This window comes from Chanodichthys erythropterus, chromosome 11 (assembly GCF_024489055.1).
Source record: "Chanodichthys erythropterus isolate Z2021 chromosome 11, ASM2448905v1, whole genome shotgun sequence".
NCBI lineage: Eukaryota > Metazoa > Chordata > Actinopteri > Cypriniformes > Xenocyprididae > Chanodichthys > Chanodichthys erythropterus.
Window position 1 is genome coordinate 50,890,109 of NC_090231.1, and position 14,019 is coordinate 50,904,127.

A 14,019-nucleotide genomic window follows, 5' to 3' on the forward strand; every position below is an offset into this window, starting at 1 on the left:
AGGGTATATTCAGTGCAGCGACTTTACAGACAGCGTATTTTACAGACATTTTTAAAATGTTGTTTATGATCTTTTACTGACTGCTTTCACTCATTTTCTTTAGGGTTCATGTCAGAGGACTGGGATGGCCATGGCAGAAGCTTCATTTCGTGCTCAGTGACACATTTTTGTGTTGGTTTTGATGTTTGTTTTGGATCATTGTCCTGATGGACAATCCAACCACGGCCCATTATTGGATTAGCAGAAGCGGTCAGGTTTTGATTTTTTATCTGTTGGTATTTGACAGAATCCATGACACCATGTATCTGAACAAGATGTCCAGGACCTCCAGCAGAAAAATAGGCCCACAACATTAAAGATCCAGTAGTATATTTAACCGTGGGCATGGGGTACTTTTTATCCATATGTGCACCAAACCCATCTGGTGAGTTTGCTGCCAAACAACCCCACACCATAATCCCCCCTCCACCAAACATTACACTTGGCACAATGCAGTCAGGAAAGAACCGTTCTCCTGGCAACCGCCAAACCCAGACTCGTTTATCGGACTGCCAGACAGAGAAGCGTGATTTGTCACTCCAGAGAGCACATCTCCACTGCTCTAGAGTCTAGTGATGCTGTGTTTTACACCACTGCATCCAACACTTTGCATTGCACTTGGTGATAAGGCTAAGGATGCAGCTGCTCGGCCATGGAAACCCATTCCATGAAGCTCTCTACACACTGTTCTTGAGCTAATCTGAAGGACACACGAAGTTTGGAGGTCTGTAGCTATTGACTCTGCAGAAAGTAGGCTGAGTTGCTGTTGTTCCCAATTGCTTCCACTTTGTTATGATACCGCTAACAGTTGACAGTGGAATATTTAGTAGTGAGGAAATTTCATGAATGGACTTATTGCACAGGTGGCAACCTATCACAGTATCACGCTTAAATTCACTGAGCTCCTGAGAGCAACCCATTCTTTCACAAATGTTTGTAGAAGCAGTCTGCATGCCTAGGTGCTTGATTTTATACACCTGTGGCCATGGAAGTGATTGGAACACCTGAATTCAATGATTTGGAGGGGTGTCCCAATACTTTTGGCAATATAGTGTATACACAAGGCTTGACATCATTTTTTTTGTTCACCAGCCACTGTGGCTAGTGATTTTCCAAAGTTATAGGCACTCAGCATTTTCCCTGGCCACAATTTTGAAATTGATACCATGGGGGAAAACTGCCATATAGATATTTTTAATATTATCTTATAATTTGGCAGGAGGTTTATTAAGCTGCTGTCACTTTAAAGGATGAGTTCACTTTCAAATGAAAATTATCCCAAGCTTTACTCAGAGAAATATATATATATATATATATATATATATATATATATATATATATATATCCTGACGCATCCGAGCTTTATAATGGCAGTGAGCGAGATCAGCGAGTATGAAGCTGAAGAAAGTGCATCCATCCACATTCACCTTCTGAAGCGAAGTGATGCGTTTGTGTAAAAAAATAACCATATTTAACAAATTATGAAGTAAAATAGCTTCTGCCAGACCGCCTTCTGTATTCAAGTTACGAAGAAAGTGTAAACTGGCATTGCGTCGGTTACGCTTTTTCCGTAAGTTGAATTGGGAAGGCGTAGGATGTAGTGTAAGCGTTTTTAACTGCTAGAGTTTCACATTTTCGGAAGCTAGATATTTTACTTCATAACTTGTTGCATTTTTTTTTTACACAAATGCTTCGATTGTTTGTCAATACTGTTGCTGTTACAAGCCCTGTTACAGCAAGGTATATATTATATTTCAAATATATAATATATATTATACATAAAATCATATAAATTAAGGTATATAATATAAAATTCAACCTGCCAAAATGGCTCATATGTGCATTTGGTAAGTTTTAATGTCAAGCCTATATACAACTTTTTCTCCTAAAACCTGGTACTGTTAGATATTTATTATCTGTACTGTTTCAGATCCATCTAACTGTTTGTAAAATAAATTCGTTGTAGTTGTAAAACAACTACAAGGTCATAAACTGTTCAAGAATTCATTCTCAGGCCATGCTACACAAATCATTCATGGTGAAAAGAGTCAGCTATGAGTTAAAAACTGGCACACCTTTTAGAATCAGCTGATTCATAAAAGCTGCTGACCTATTTTAGACACTTTTGTGACGTTCATGTAAACCCCATAAGGAAAGGGTTAACAGGCAATGTGATTATCCCATCTTGTGATCCCATTTCCAGCCATGAAAGAAGGTATTTTATTTGTGCAGAAAGGAACGTATGCACACACGCACTCACTCACCACTTCAGTACAGACACTACTGGAGAGCTGCTAACCCTGGTAAGTATTAAGCTTCTGACCTATAGGAATTCCAAATGCAGAACTCTTGTGACTGTATGAAAAAATGTTACTTACCACTATTAACAGTAGAGGTTTATTGACATCTCTGGTTCCATGAAGAACCTTTAACATCCATGGAACCTTTCCATTCCAAAAAAGCTTCTTCATATTGGAAAAAGGTTCTTTACATTTTTAAAATGTTCTTCTCAAGAAAAAAAAAAGTTTCTTTTAAGAACTATTCACTGAAAGGTTATTTGGGCTATCCAAATATCTTCATCTTTGATCCTTTGTAGCAGAAGGGATTTTTGCATCTGTGTTTTGGGGAAATTCTGATGAATGATGCATACAGTTAGTTTCTGATTAGTTTCTGTTCTCCAAATTTTTAAAGAGTAACTTCACATTAAATTATTCATTCAATGTCATTGGTGTTTTGTCTGTGCTTTATTTGGCCATCATGTATTTCAATTTGTTCTAAGCATCTAATTATATAAGATTTGATAGGAATTGGCTAGTTTTATTTTTTTGAAGATGACTTCACATCTGCGGATCAGGGTTTTTTTTTTGTTTTTTTGTCACATTTTATAATACTAAATCTTGGCCTATTTTGATTTTTTGGACTGTCACACAGTTTAAGCGGTAGAAGTTTCCATGGATCTTAAACTATCTTCATGCACCTGAGAGGCAAATAAAAACCCTTTATTTTTAAAGGGATAGTTGAAATAAAAATGAAAACTCATCCTCAAGTTGTTCTAAATCTGTATAGTTTCTTTCTTCTGCTGAACACAAAATAAGACATTTTGAAGAATGTTGGTAACCAAACAGTTGCTGGTCCCCATTGACTTCCATAGTATGAAAGAAAAAAAAAAATCCTATGGAAGTCAATTTAGACCAGAAACTGTTTGGTTACCAACATTTGGTTACCAAATATATGTATATATTGTGTTCAGGAGAAGCAAGAAACTCATACAAATTTAGAACAACTTGAGGGTGATTAAATGATTACAGAATTTTTATTTTTGGGTGAACTATCCCTTTAAGAATGTAAAACATGTCATTTTGAAATAGAAAGACTGAAACAGTATTTTGTTGTAAAATGTACAGTACTCCGATAATTATTTACGATTTCGAAAAAATCTATTTTTATAGCATAAAATGTACACAGACTTCTTGGCATAAGCTACCAAATATATCTACAAAAATAACTGAAAAAATAACATTAACAAAACATATTTTTACAGTGTTAAGAAGCTGATCCGCTCATTATGTGTCCTGATGCCGTGGTGGTGGGCTGCCGACCGCATTGAAGAGTGTGAGAGCAGTGACATGGAGGCCGGGCCCCCGACCCCTGGTAGTCCTGCTGTGGTGGTGGGTCCTCAGAGGCTCTCTTTTGCCTACCAGGGCCTCTTGGAGATTCCCTATGACACCATCCTTCAGCAACAGGACACTCTGGAGGTTCTGGACCTCAGTTACAACTTGCTGGATGAGTATCCTTTTGGGAATCAGATATCTGGTCATGTTTAAAGTCTTACTAACATTATAAGGTTTTCTAATGTAAATATGCTGGTTATATTCACTAGGGCATAGAGTTTTTTTTTCTTCACAGAATGCAAAATTGGAATATTAACCATGTAAAGCTATTTTTACAAGCTATTTAAAGGTACAATATGTAAAGTTTTTGCAGTAAAATATCCAAAAACCACTAGGCTAGTGTTATAAATACTGATAACTAACAATATATCTAATGTTTTCAACTACTTGTAAATCATGAGAAAATTCCCATTCTAAACAGTGACACGGGGAGTCATTAGGTGTGTTCGACATCGGCTGCGGCTGGATGTAACCGATCGGCGAGATTAGCCGCGTGCAGGCGGGGAGGAGCTGAAAACGGAGACGTGAAGTCGGACACTTTCTGCTTCCCGTAGTGACGCTCGCGCTGCGTTTGCATACTTTATCACAGCTGAAGTGAAATAAATGCAATATTTGACTAATACACTGATGTTTCAGAGACATTTTCATTCAATACTTTATGTACTGCTTACAGTGTCTGTTTTTACAAGAATAAAGTTCAACATAAGCATGTATTATTTAAATGCCAATATAGTGGGGTCTACGTTTTTATCAGTTTTATTTTGATAAACATGACACAATATAACATCGTGACTTCATGAAAAGAGCTTTAACTGTTTTAAAAATACAGATTTGTAAGCATTTGTGGAACTGAAGGCGTGAAAATAAACACGAAACTCACGTGATCGTTGTCATGCGGTGAATCCGGCCAATCGTGAAACAGCTGTGTCGTCATCACAGCTCGTGCAGCTCCTCTTCAGAAGCTGCGCGGGCTGACTCGGGCGGCTGATCTCGTATCACTCTCGCGGTACTTTAAAGCCATACGTCACAGTCACATGACGTCAGCGCTGTCTCAAGTCGGACAACATTTCTTACCGGCATGCACTGCTTCAAGTCAGCCGCCGATCGGTCTTTGCGGCGCTGCATCAAGTCGAACAAGCCTATTGACGTCGGTTACCTTTGTTACCGCCTTTACTGACGTAGAAACCACATGACAACAGTGCCGTGGACAAATGCGGAAGTAGAGTCTAGCGTCCAGCAAACCACTAGCTTGCTTCAAGCAGTTCCTTATTTAGTTCTTGCACGTTTTATGGTGGATTGTGTTACTTATTTATGGAACATAATTACTGTTTACCATCTGCCGCTGGTTCTGTCGACAAGGACAGCTCCCGTAAACTCATGACCGGAAAAGCGGAAGCGGCGCCTGCGACTGTGTCATAATAAAAGTCCCGCTGCTCGTGAGGCGTGTGTTGATCAATCGCTCCAGCTCCTCGTTCAGCTCCCGCAACACTCGGTCCTGCTCTGCTTCATACTACAGTAACGTTAATACTCGCATCCACGAACATGAGTTCTTCCAGACTCCAATCCCTATTCTTTTGCACCGTCCGTTGAGACGGAGACCACATGTCCCAAGTTTCCGCTCTAAAACTTGGCGTCATCAAACTACGCCTTTGTTTTGAATAGGCTTCTAGCGACCTCTAGCGGAAAAAAATATCACAAATTGTACCTTTAATTACAATTTTAAACAAAATCTAAAAAAATTTACAGTGTTTGTTTTGTTGAGTACATCATATTAGATACACTATAAGTGTAGGACACTATAAGTGAAGATAACAAAATAAAGTTAACTGTGACATATTATAACCAAAAGTTCTTCATACAGTGGACTACCAGTAAAATTGATTAAAATTTGGAACCAAAAATTATTCAGACACTTTGACCTGACCATGTTTTGCTAAATTGTTATCTGACATAATTAAGATTAATTTTTCTGACACAGTTTAACTCTGAGATTCTGTCATATTTTATTACTATAAACTGTAATAATGAATGAAATGTTCAAGGTGTCTGAATACATTTTTGTTTGACTGTAAATAAATTAGATCTTTACTAACATAAAATGTATATAAATATTAGTTGTTACTCTATATATCTCAATAAAAGATTATATTTAAATGCTTAATTTTTCTGATCAAAACTGTATTATTTTTATAGTTTGTGTGTGTGTGTGGGGGGGGGGGGGGGGATATAATGCTAACTAATTGTTCTTCAAAAGCCTAATGTATCATATTTAATACTCACATTTTAACTTAAAAAAAATGATGCATGTATTGATGATCAAGTAAACCTAAGTTGCTTCAGTCAGTAAATTTTAATCCTGAAATATTACTAACAATATAAAAGTTATTGTTACTTTTACTTTAAAATCAGTAAAGATTTCACAGCAAAAAGACTTGCGAATCATGACCTGAAGGGGGATGTTTTTACAGTTACACTAAAAGGTCTTTTACCTGCTAAAAATGATGAACTATCAATCAAACGCTAGAAGGTATGTAGTAGGTTGTGTGCAGCAAATTTTTTCAGCAAAGTTTTGATCATGTTGATCATTTAGAGGCCTAAAAAATTTGTTTCAAATATTGCTTTGTTGGGTTAAAAAAATAAATAGGCATCTCTGGCTTCTCCATAGAACCTCAATTGCAAAAAAGGTTCTTTATAGCAAAAATATAGTTTAATTCAGATAGAAAATATAGTTTAATTCAGATTATTAAAATGTTCTTTATATAAGACAAAAATAGGTCATTTTAAAGAGTTAGTTCACCCAAAAAATAATGAAAATAATGTCATTTATTGCTCACCCTCATGTCGTTCCACACCTGTAAGACCTTCGTTCATCTTCGGAACACAAATTAAGATATTTTTGTTGAAATCCGATGGTTCAGCGAGGCCTGCATAGACAGCAATGACATTTCCTCTCTCAAGATCCATAAAGGTAATAAAAACATATTTAAATCAGTTCATGTGAGTACAGTGGTTCTACCTTAATATTATAAAGCGATGAGAATATTTTTTGTGCGCCAAAAAAACAAAATAACGACTTTTTAACAATATCTAGTGATGGCCGATTTCAAAACACTGCTTCATGAAGCTTCGGAGCTTTACGAAACGAATCAGTGAATCGGAGTCCCAAAGTCATGTGATTTCAGCAGTTTTGACACCGTTTGACACACGATCCAAATCACTGATTCGACTCAAAAGATTCATAACGCTCTGAAGCAGTGTTTTGAAATCGGCCATCACTAGATATTGTTCAAAAATCCTTTTTTTTTTTTTTGGCGCACAAAAAATATTCTCATCGCTTTATAATATTAAGATATAACCACTGAACTCACATGAACTGATTTAAATATGTTTTAGTACCTTTATGGATCTTGAGAGAGGAAGTACCAGTGCTGTCTATGCAGGCCTCACTGAGCCATCAGATTTAATCAAAAATATCTTAATTTGTGTTCTGAAGATGAATGAAGGTCTTACAGGTGTGGAACAACATGAGGGTGAGTAATAAATGACAGAATTTTCATTTTTGGGTGAACTAACCCTTTAAGATCTGTTCACTGAAAGGTTCTTTGAGGAACCAAAAATGGTTCTTTATGGCATTGCTGCGAAACCCCCCTTTTGGAGCCTTCATTTTTAAGAGTGCACTAGAAAAAAGCCTTTTCAACAAGAACACACACAAACTTTTCAAATGATTGCCCTTAACCGAGCTGTTAACGGAACCCTGCTCTTTTGGGGGGTTTGGAGAAGCTCAGCACACTCATCCTGGATTGCAACAACTACAACGCACATGTCAAATTCCCCTACATGCCCAGCCTCACCACCTTGTGGATCAACAAGAACAAAATCAGCAACCTGCCCATTATTGTGGAAGAGATCTGCTGCAAGTTCCCAAATATCAAGTGAGTTCACCCATTATGCATTAACTCAGTAGACATAATAATGTTTTTTTTTTTTTTTTTTTTTTTTTAAATACATTTCAAGTGATTTACCTCTTTGGTTTCATTGTAGAATTCTTAGTATGATGAACAATGAAGCAGCACCCAGTTACTTTAATGGAGGCAGTCTCACACAGTATATTGATTACAGGTAAGCATGAGAGGAACTGATGTTTGAAATCTGCTTGTATAGTAAACATTCAGCCTGTACTTTTTGATCTGTTTTTAAAGCACACTTTTTTCTTTTTTTTTAAAAATAGTTATTATTACTTTAACAGACGATACTAATATTTTCTGTCCACTAAAGGTCGCTAGAGGTCTATTCAAAACAAAGGCGTAACGTTAGCTTGATGACGCCAAGTTTGAGAGCGGAATCTTGGGACATGTGGTCTTCACCTTAACAGCCGGTGGAAAAGAATAGGGATAGGACTCGGGAAGAAATCATGTTAATGGATGTGATTATTAACGTTACTGTAGTATGAAGCAGAGCAGGATTGAGTGTTGTGGGAGCTGATCGAGGCCGCTGGAGCGATTGCGCAACACACGCCTCACGAGCAGCGGGACTTTTATTATGACACAGTTGCCGGCGCTGCTTCCGTTTTTCCGGTCATGAGTATGAGGTAACGCAGTTCTGTTTATCATATTAGATACATTTGAATGTGTTGAAAATTATGTTATAACGTTACTCTGTGCGTTCGCTCGGTGGCTGCTGTGAGACACTTGCTACAGACTGCAGTAAACTAGATCGATTTTAGAATATAAAAATAAAAATAAAGCTGCATCTGATTATGCTATGTTAGCTGCTTCAAAAAATAGTGTTTTTCTCTGAGGCATGGTAAAGCATGGTACTCGCAAAAAAATCAAGAAAATAAGATTTAAACAATAAGACGTGTTGAGCTATAGAATAATAATTCATTTTCTGTCTATAAATATATCAAAACAGTTGTTCACTTGCCTATTAAAACGTGTAATATATTAAAGCATCATTGGTGTTTCCATGGTTTCTACAAAATGAAACCGGAAACCGAGGGTAACGCGGGTATGACGCAATTGACAGGCAACTCCTCACACGTCCCGGAGCCTTGGTTAAAATTACAATTTTCTAAGGATTTACAAATAGTTGCAAACATTTGGGATATTGTAAGTGCTCAAGTGAACAAAATGTATAACACATGGCCTAGTGGTTTTGGGATATTTTACTGCAAAATTCTTACATATTGCACCTTTAATTACATACTCATGTCATTCCAAACCTGTAAAACCAGTTTATCTACAAAATTGTACCATTTTATTTACAAAATCCAACTGACATAATGCTACAATGCACATTCAAGTGAGCAACACGACATATGCATGTTGTGTTGACATGAAAGCAAGACATTGTTGTGTGTTGGAAATGAATATTTTGTAAATAAAGTGGTAAATTATGTTTGTTTGTTTTATTATATCAGCAAGTACCATTTTTGATAATATACTTTTAAGATTTGAAGTACACTACAAGTGCACATTCAATTAAGCACACTTCTTTTTCACAAGGGTATACTACCATCTAGTGGTCATATTTTGCTTAAGCAGATTTCAGTGGTATAACTTAGTATTTGTGCCAGTAAGTTTAACATACAATCTGAAAAATCTGTCCATACTAGCTACTATATACTTACATTTCTCTATGACAGGCAGTATGTGATCAGTCAGATACCCAGTCTAGAGGTGCTGGATGACACAGAGGTGCAGGAAAAAGAGCGTGAACTGGCCCGAAAGACCTACAGGATGCAGAGAATCAGAGAAGGCCGCAGCAGGAGGAAGGAGCTTCATCGCTAACAGAGAACTGTTAATCATATCACACGCTTTTCAGGGCTGGATGACTTACTATCCCACAACAATCCAAGCAGTCATTCCAGACTTCATGAGCTTCAAAGCCTGTTGACAGGAAGTGAACTAAGTCATCCACCAGATCATATTTGTGATGCAATCTGGAGAAACCCGTTGGATGTCACGATTGAACGTTTTCAGTAGTCAAAAAATAGGTTGAATGTCTTTTTTTTTCATCTTGTCTATCATCTCTGAAAATATCTTGGCAAAATTTGCCTGTTAAGTGCAGAAAAATAGCAATATATAGTGGCAAGGCTGTCTTTCTCTAACGTTACTGTTTAAAGGGTTAGTTCACCCAAAAATGAAAATTCTGTCATTAATTACTCACCCTCATGTCGTTCCACACCTGTAAGACCTTTATTCATCTTCAGAACACAAATTAAGATATTTTTGATCAAATCCGATGGCTCAGTGAGGCCTTTCCCTTTTTCAGATGCCCAGAAAGCTACTAAAAACATATTTAAATCAGTTCATGTGACTACAATGGTTCAACCTTAATATTATAAAGTGACGAGAATACTTTTTGTGAGCCAAAAATAACAAAATAGCGACTTTATTCCACAATATCTGGTGATGGGCGATTTTCAAAACGCTGCTTCATGAAGCTTCGAAGCTTACGCATTATTTGTTTCGAATCTTGATTCTCGTCGCTTTATAATATTAAGGTTCAACCACTGTAGTCACATGAACTGTTTTAAATAAGTTTTTAGTAGCTTTCTGGGCATCGGAAAGTGTTAATTTTCTTGCTGGCAATGCAGGCCTCACTGAGCTATCGGATTTCATCAAAAATATCTTAACAAATACAAGGACAGTTCACCTATCAAAATAAACCACATAGCATGTAGAATGAAGGTGTATTAATGCAAATTTCTTGCCAGTCCTGTATAAACTATGACATGCAAAGATTTTTTTCTAATACAATGTTATCGTGAGAAGGCGGAGCACAAGAGAACAACGAGCTATAATGAACACACATGTTCTAATTATGTGTTTATGAGAGGTTGAATTGAAATCAAATTCTGCCAAACTGCCATTACTACTTCTGAATAGGATGTCTACTTCATAAAATGTATGAAAATATGGAATATATATGGTTCAGATCACTCAAATAAATGGAGGTGCCCAGATATGGAGCTTGGGTGTCATCTAGTGAAAAAGTTTGGTACTGCGCGCAAACAAAATCTTACTGAAAGCTCATTTTTTAAACATTCGACCTAAAATTTCGAATGTTGACATTTTTGGCTTTTATTTTCTTGCAGTTTTAGAGTGAAACATGCTTTGTAATATATTATTAAAAATATAAACAATTATATTTTTACATTTTCATAAACTTAAACTTCTATAACTTTTTTTTCACTTTCATAATTTATTTGACTTCTACAATAATCTGAAAAGTGTCTTCTTTAAAACAACACCAATAATATGTCTATATTCCAAAGCATTCTAGAATTTTAATCATTTATGTTTGGATAGTGCATTTTCATGTCTATGCGAAAAAAGGGTTTTACCGTTTTTTAAACCTGTTTTTCTCAGAATTCCGTTTCTGAAAATCAGAGCGATCAGCCGACTTCACATAACCATAACTTTTGTTACAGACAAGCTATGAAAGAAGTAAAAACAGATTTAGAATGGGCTCGAATCCATGGTATTACCTGTACTAATAGGTAAAGCTTCACTTCACATTTAAACTTGGATTTGAAGCCACAACAAATAAATATGAAATGGCATTGGAAATATTTTTACTGCCTTTTTTTGCTTTGATCAACAGTAATTATCTGATAATAATGAGTTTTTAATACTTGTAAGAGTAACTCAAACTTAATAAATCTTTGAAGCAACTGACACATTTCTTATTTTTTTTTATCAGGAAAGATGTTTTAATATTATACTAAAAGAGAAAAATCTGATTGAATGAGCCTCATTCAAAGCCACTGTAAATACTGCACATAATTTGAATTCTATATTAATTTGACAAGCTTACGGTTAGGGTAACTATATTACATGGAAGAATAGAATGTAATTATTATTAAACTATTAAAGTCAAAATGAATTCAAATTGACATTTCTTGTTTTTTATTGCAGTATTATATATTTTTCTGTGCACATAATTCTAAAATCAATCCAGTAAACTAGATTGATTTTAGAATATCATATTAAATGCTGGATGGCTTGTGTTGATAAATGGCATGCAATTAATTTTAAAACATATTCTATAATGGAGAAAATTCTGTATTACTGTTACAACAAATAAAGCTGCATCTGAATATGCTATGTTAGCTACTTCACAAAATAGTGTTTTTCTCTGAGGCATGGTAAAGCATGATACTTGCCAAAAATCAAGAAAATTAGATTAAAACAAAAAGATTAAACGTGTTGAGCTTTAAAACAACAATAAGTTTTCTGTCTATTAATATATCAAAACAGTTGTTCACTTGTCTATTAAAACATGTAATATATTAAAGCGTCTTTGGTGTTTCCATGGTTTCTACAAAATAAAACCGGAAACTGAGGTTAGCGCCGCGCGGGTATGACGCAATTTACAGGCGACTCCTGACAACGTCCCGGACTGGTGTGTCTCGTACGTCCTGAAAAGTGAAGCTGCGGGCTTTTTGATCGCCCCCTGGAGGCTGGATGCAGTACAGGTCATAAACCCCGCCCTCTCAATGCAGTCGAATGAGACTTCAGTGAAAACTTAAAAATAAATTCTGCTTCAAATAAAACTTTCTGAAAGATGGTTTTGGTCATTTAAGGTAGTTGTTATCACACTGATATATACTCAATTGTTCGTTTTTGTGATGATTTAGATTTTAGCTAGCAATTTGATGCTATAAAAACGGGGCGTGTCGTCATGAATCGAAGTTGATTGACAGCTTGTCTGAGGACTGTCGGAGCTTTGAGGGGAGATTGAAGATGTATTAACTATTAATTTTCGATTTCTTTGTTATTTAACACCAACAAAATGAGTTGTTCAGCAGTAAACTGTACTAACCGACCTACAGGATCTGACGGATCACTGAACCTTTTTCTGTAACATTAAATATGGGCGTAATAAGCTAATTAATAAATGTTATTAGTTCAGATAACACGCCTAACGTTAGCCATGACGGGGAAAAAAGCAGGTGATCGTTATCTGGCAGTTTACTTATTTTTATGGGTATAAAATAATAATAAGCAGGACAAAACTAATGATAGCTTACTCTAATTACAGCAATCGATCTCCTGTAACGTTAGTTGAACTTGATTTAAAATGGCAGGACCGTTTCTGACGATTTAGAGTTGTTTCTAGTGGCATATTATATTGATTTTATCTACTGAATTTGCTGTTTCAAAAATATTATTGCTCTAGAAACAGAATAGCCTATTATTTTATAGGTAGAATTTTAAATTGTGTATAATTTTTATAGTCTATTTAAAATACATGAATGATGACGGAGTCGTCTGGGTGGAAGTTTGATATCGCGACTCCGCCTCCGGCTCAACTGACGATTCCTTCTGCGCATGCCCAGGCTCCAAACTTTTTTTTTGACGTATTGCGTAACGTGTCAGCGCCCATTCATCTGCCCATTTTGGCTTCAGTTCAATACAATGGAAGGAAGCGGTGTCGCGTCGTCCATCTTTTTTTCCCGGAGCCTTGGTTAAAATTGCAATTTTCTCATGGTTTACAGATAGTTGCAAACATTTGGCATATTGTAAGTACTCAAGTGAACAACTTGTTTTTTGTATATTTTACTGCAAAATTCCTCTCCCTCCTGCAGCGATTGATATCTCTTCTCTGATGATGTGTTTACGGGCATGAGGGCGGGACAACCTGTCACTCACATGAGATCCACCAACAGCAAACCACAACCATCAAATTAGTTCCCCATGGACAAAATGAAGTCCCGTCCTACATTTTTTTTCCTGATCAAGAAGCCAATCTTCCCTTTAGTGCTGACTTTAATGTGACAAGTTGCAAAGCAAGCCTGAACAGCTTATGGCAAGGATTAATGAACTATGATGGTGAAACTATTATATTTAAAGCAGTAAATCAATAAAATATGCACAGTCTAGTTTATTGCTTTGATATAACTGCAGCTAAAGCAGATTATTGATAGCAAATAAAAATCGCTTGTAGGCTCAGCAGCCTTTGTAGAACCACATGTAGGCTACTATAGGCCTGTTTATCTCTGTTGTGATGTTTTAGCATCTTCATGTAGAGTATGTTTTTTTTTTTAACCCTTTGATGCACAACATGGGTCAAAAATGACCCGGCTGAGTTTTTATTTTCTATATTTTTGCAAGAAATTATTTTAATCATTCAGTATTCCAGGTATTCCTCAATTAACTTGTTTTTGATCATCACAAATCCTCATTTGAATTTTTTCTTTCTTACTTTTTTAATGACCCGTATTCATTTCCTATGTAATTTCAGTCATGACTGAGTGTTTCTTCGCTGAATCTTTGAAAGAAATTTATTTTATCATTTATTT

General features: G+C 36.0%; 1 protein-coding gene and 1 long non-coding RNA gene across 2 annotated transcripts in view; one reads left to right on the forward strand and one right to left on the reverse strand.

Moving 5' to 3' along the window:
- On the forward strand, positions 1 to 10,576 carry LOC137030038 (leucine-rich melanocyte differentiation-associated protein). The gene is given in 6 exon segments (XM_067399995.1): positions 1 to 424; positions 2,272 to 2,342; positions 3,581 to 3,826; positions 7,451 to 7,642; positions 7,752 to 7,829; positions 9,355 to 10,576. Coding segments are annotated over 4 exon segments (627 nt in total). The 5' UTR covers positions 1 to 424; positions 2,272 to 2,342; positions 3,581 to 3,614; the 3' UTR covers positions 9,500 to 10,576.
- The window catches only part of LOC137030039 (uncharacterized), a 13,550-nt gene continuing 3,229 nt past the window's right edge, over positions 3,699 to 14,019 (reverse strand). Inside the window, exons 2-3 of the long non-coding RNA XR_010896379.1 lie at positions 9,340 to 9,441; positions 3,699 to 3,831 (exon numbers count right to left, since the gene is read on the reverse strand). This is a non-coding gene — a long non-coding RNA (uncharacterized lncRNA). The remainder of the gene's footprint in view (positions 3,832 to 9,339; positions 9,442 to 14,019) is intronic.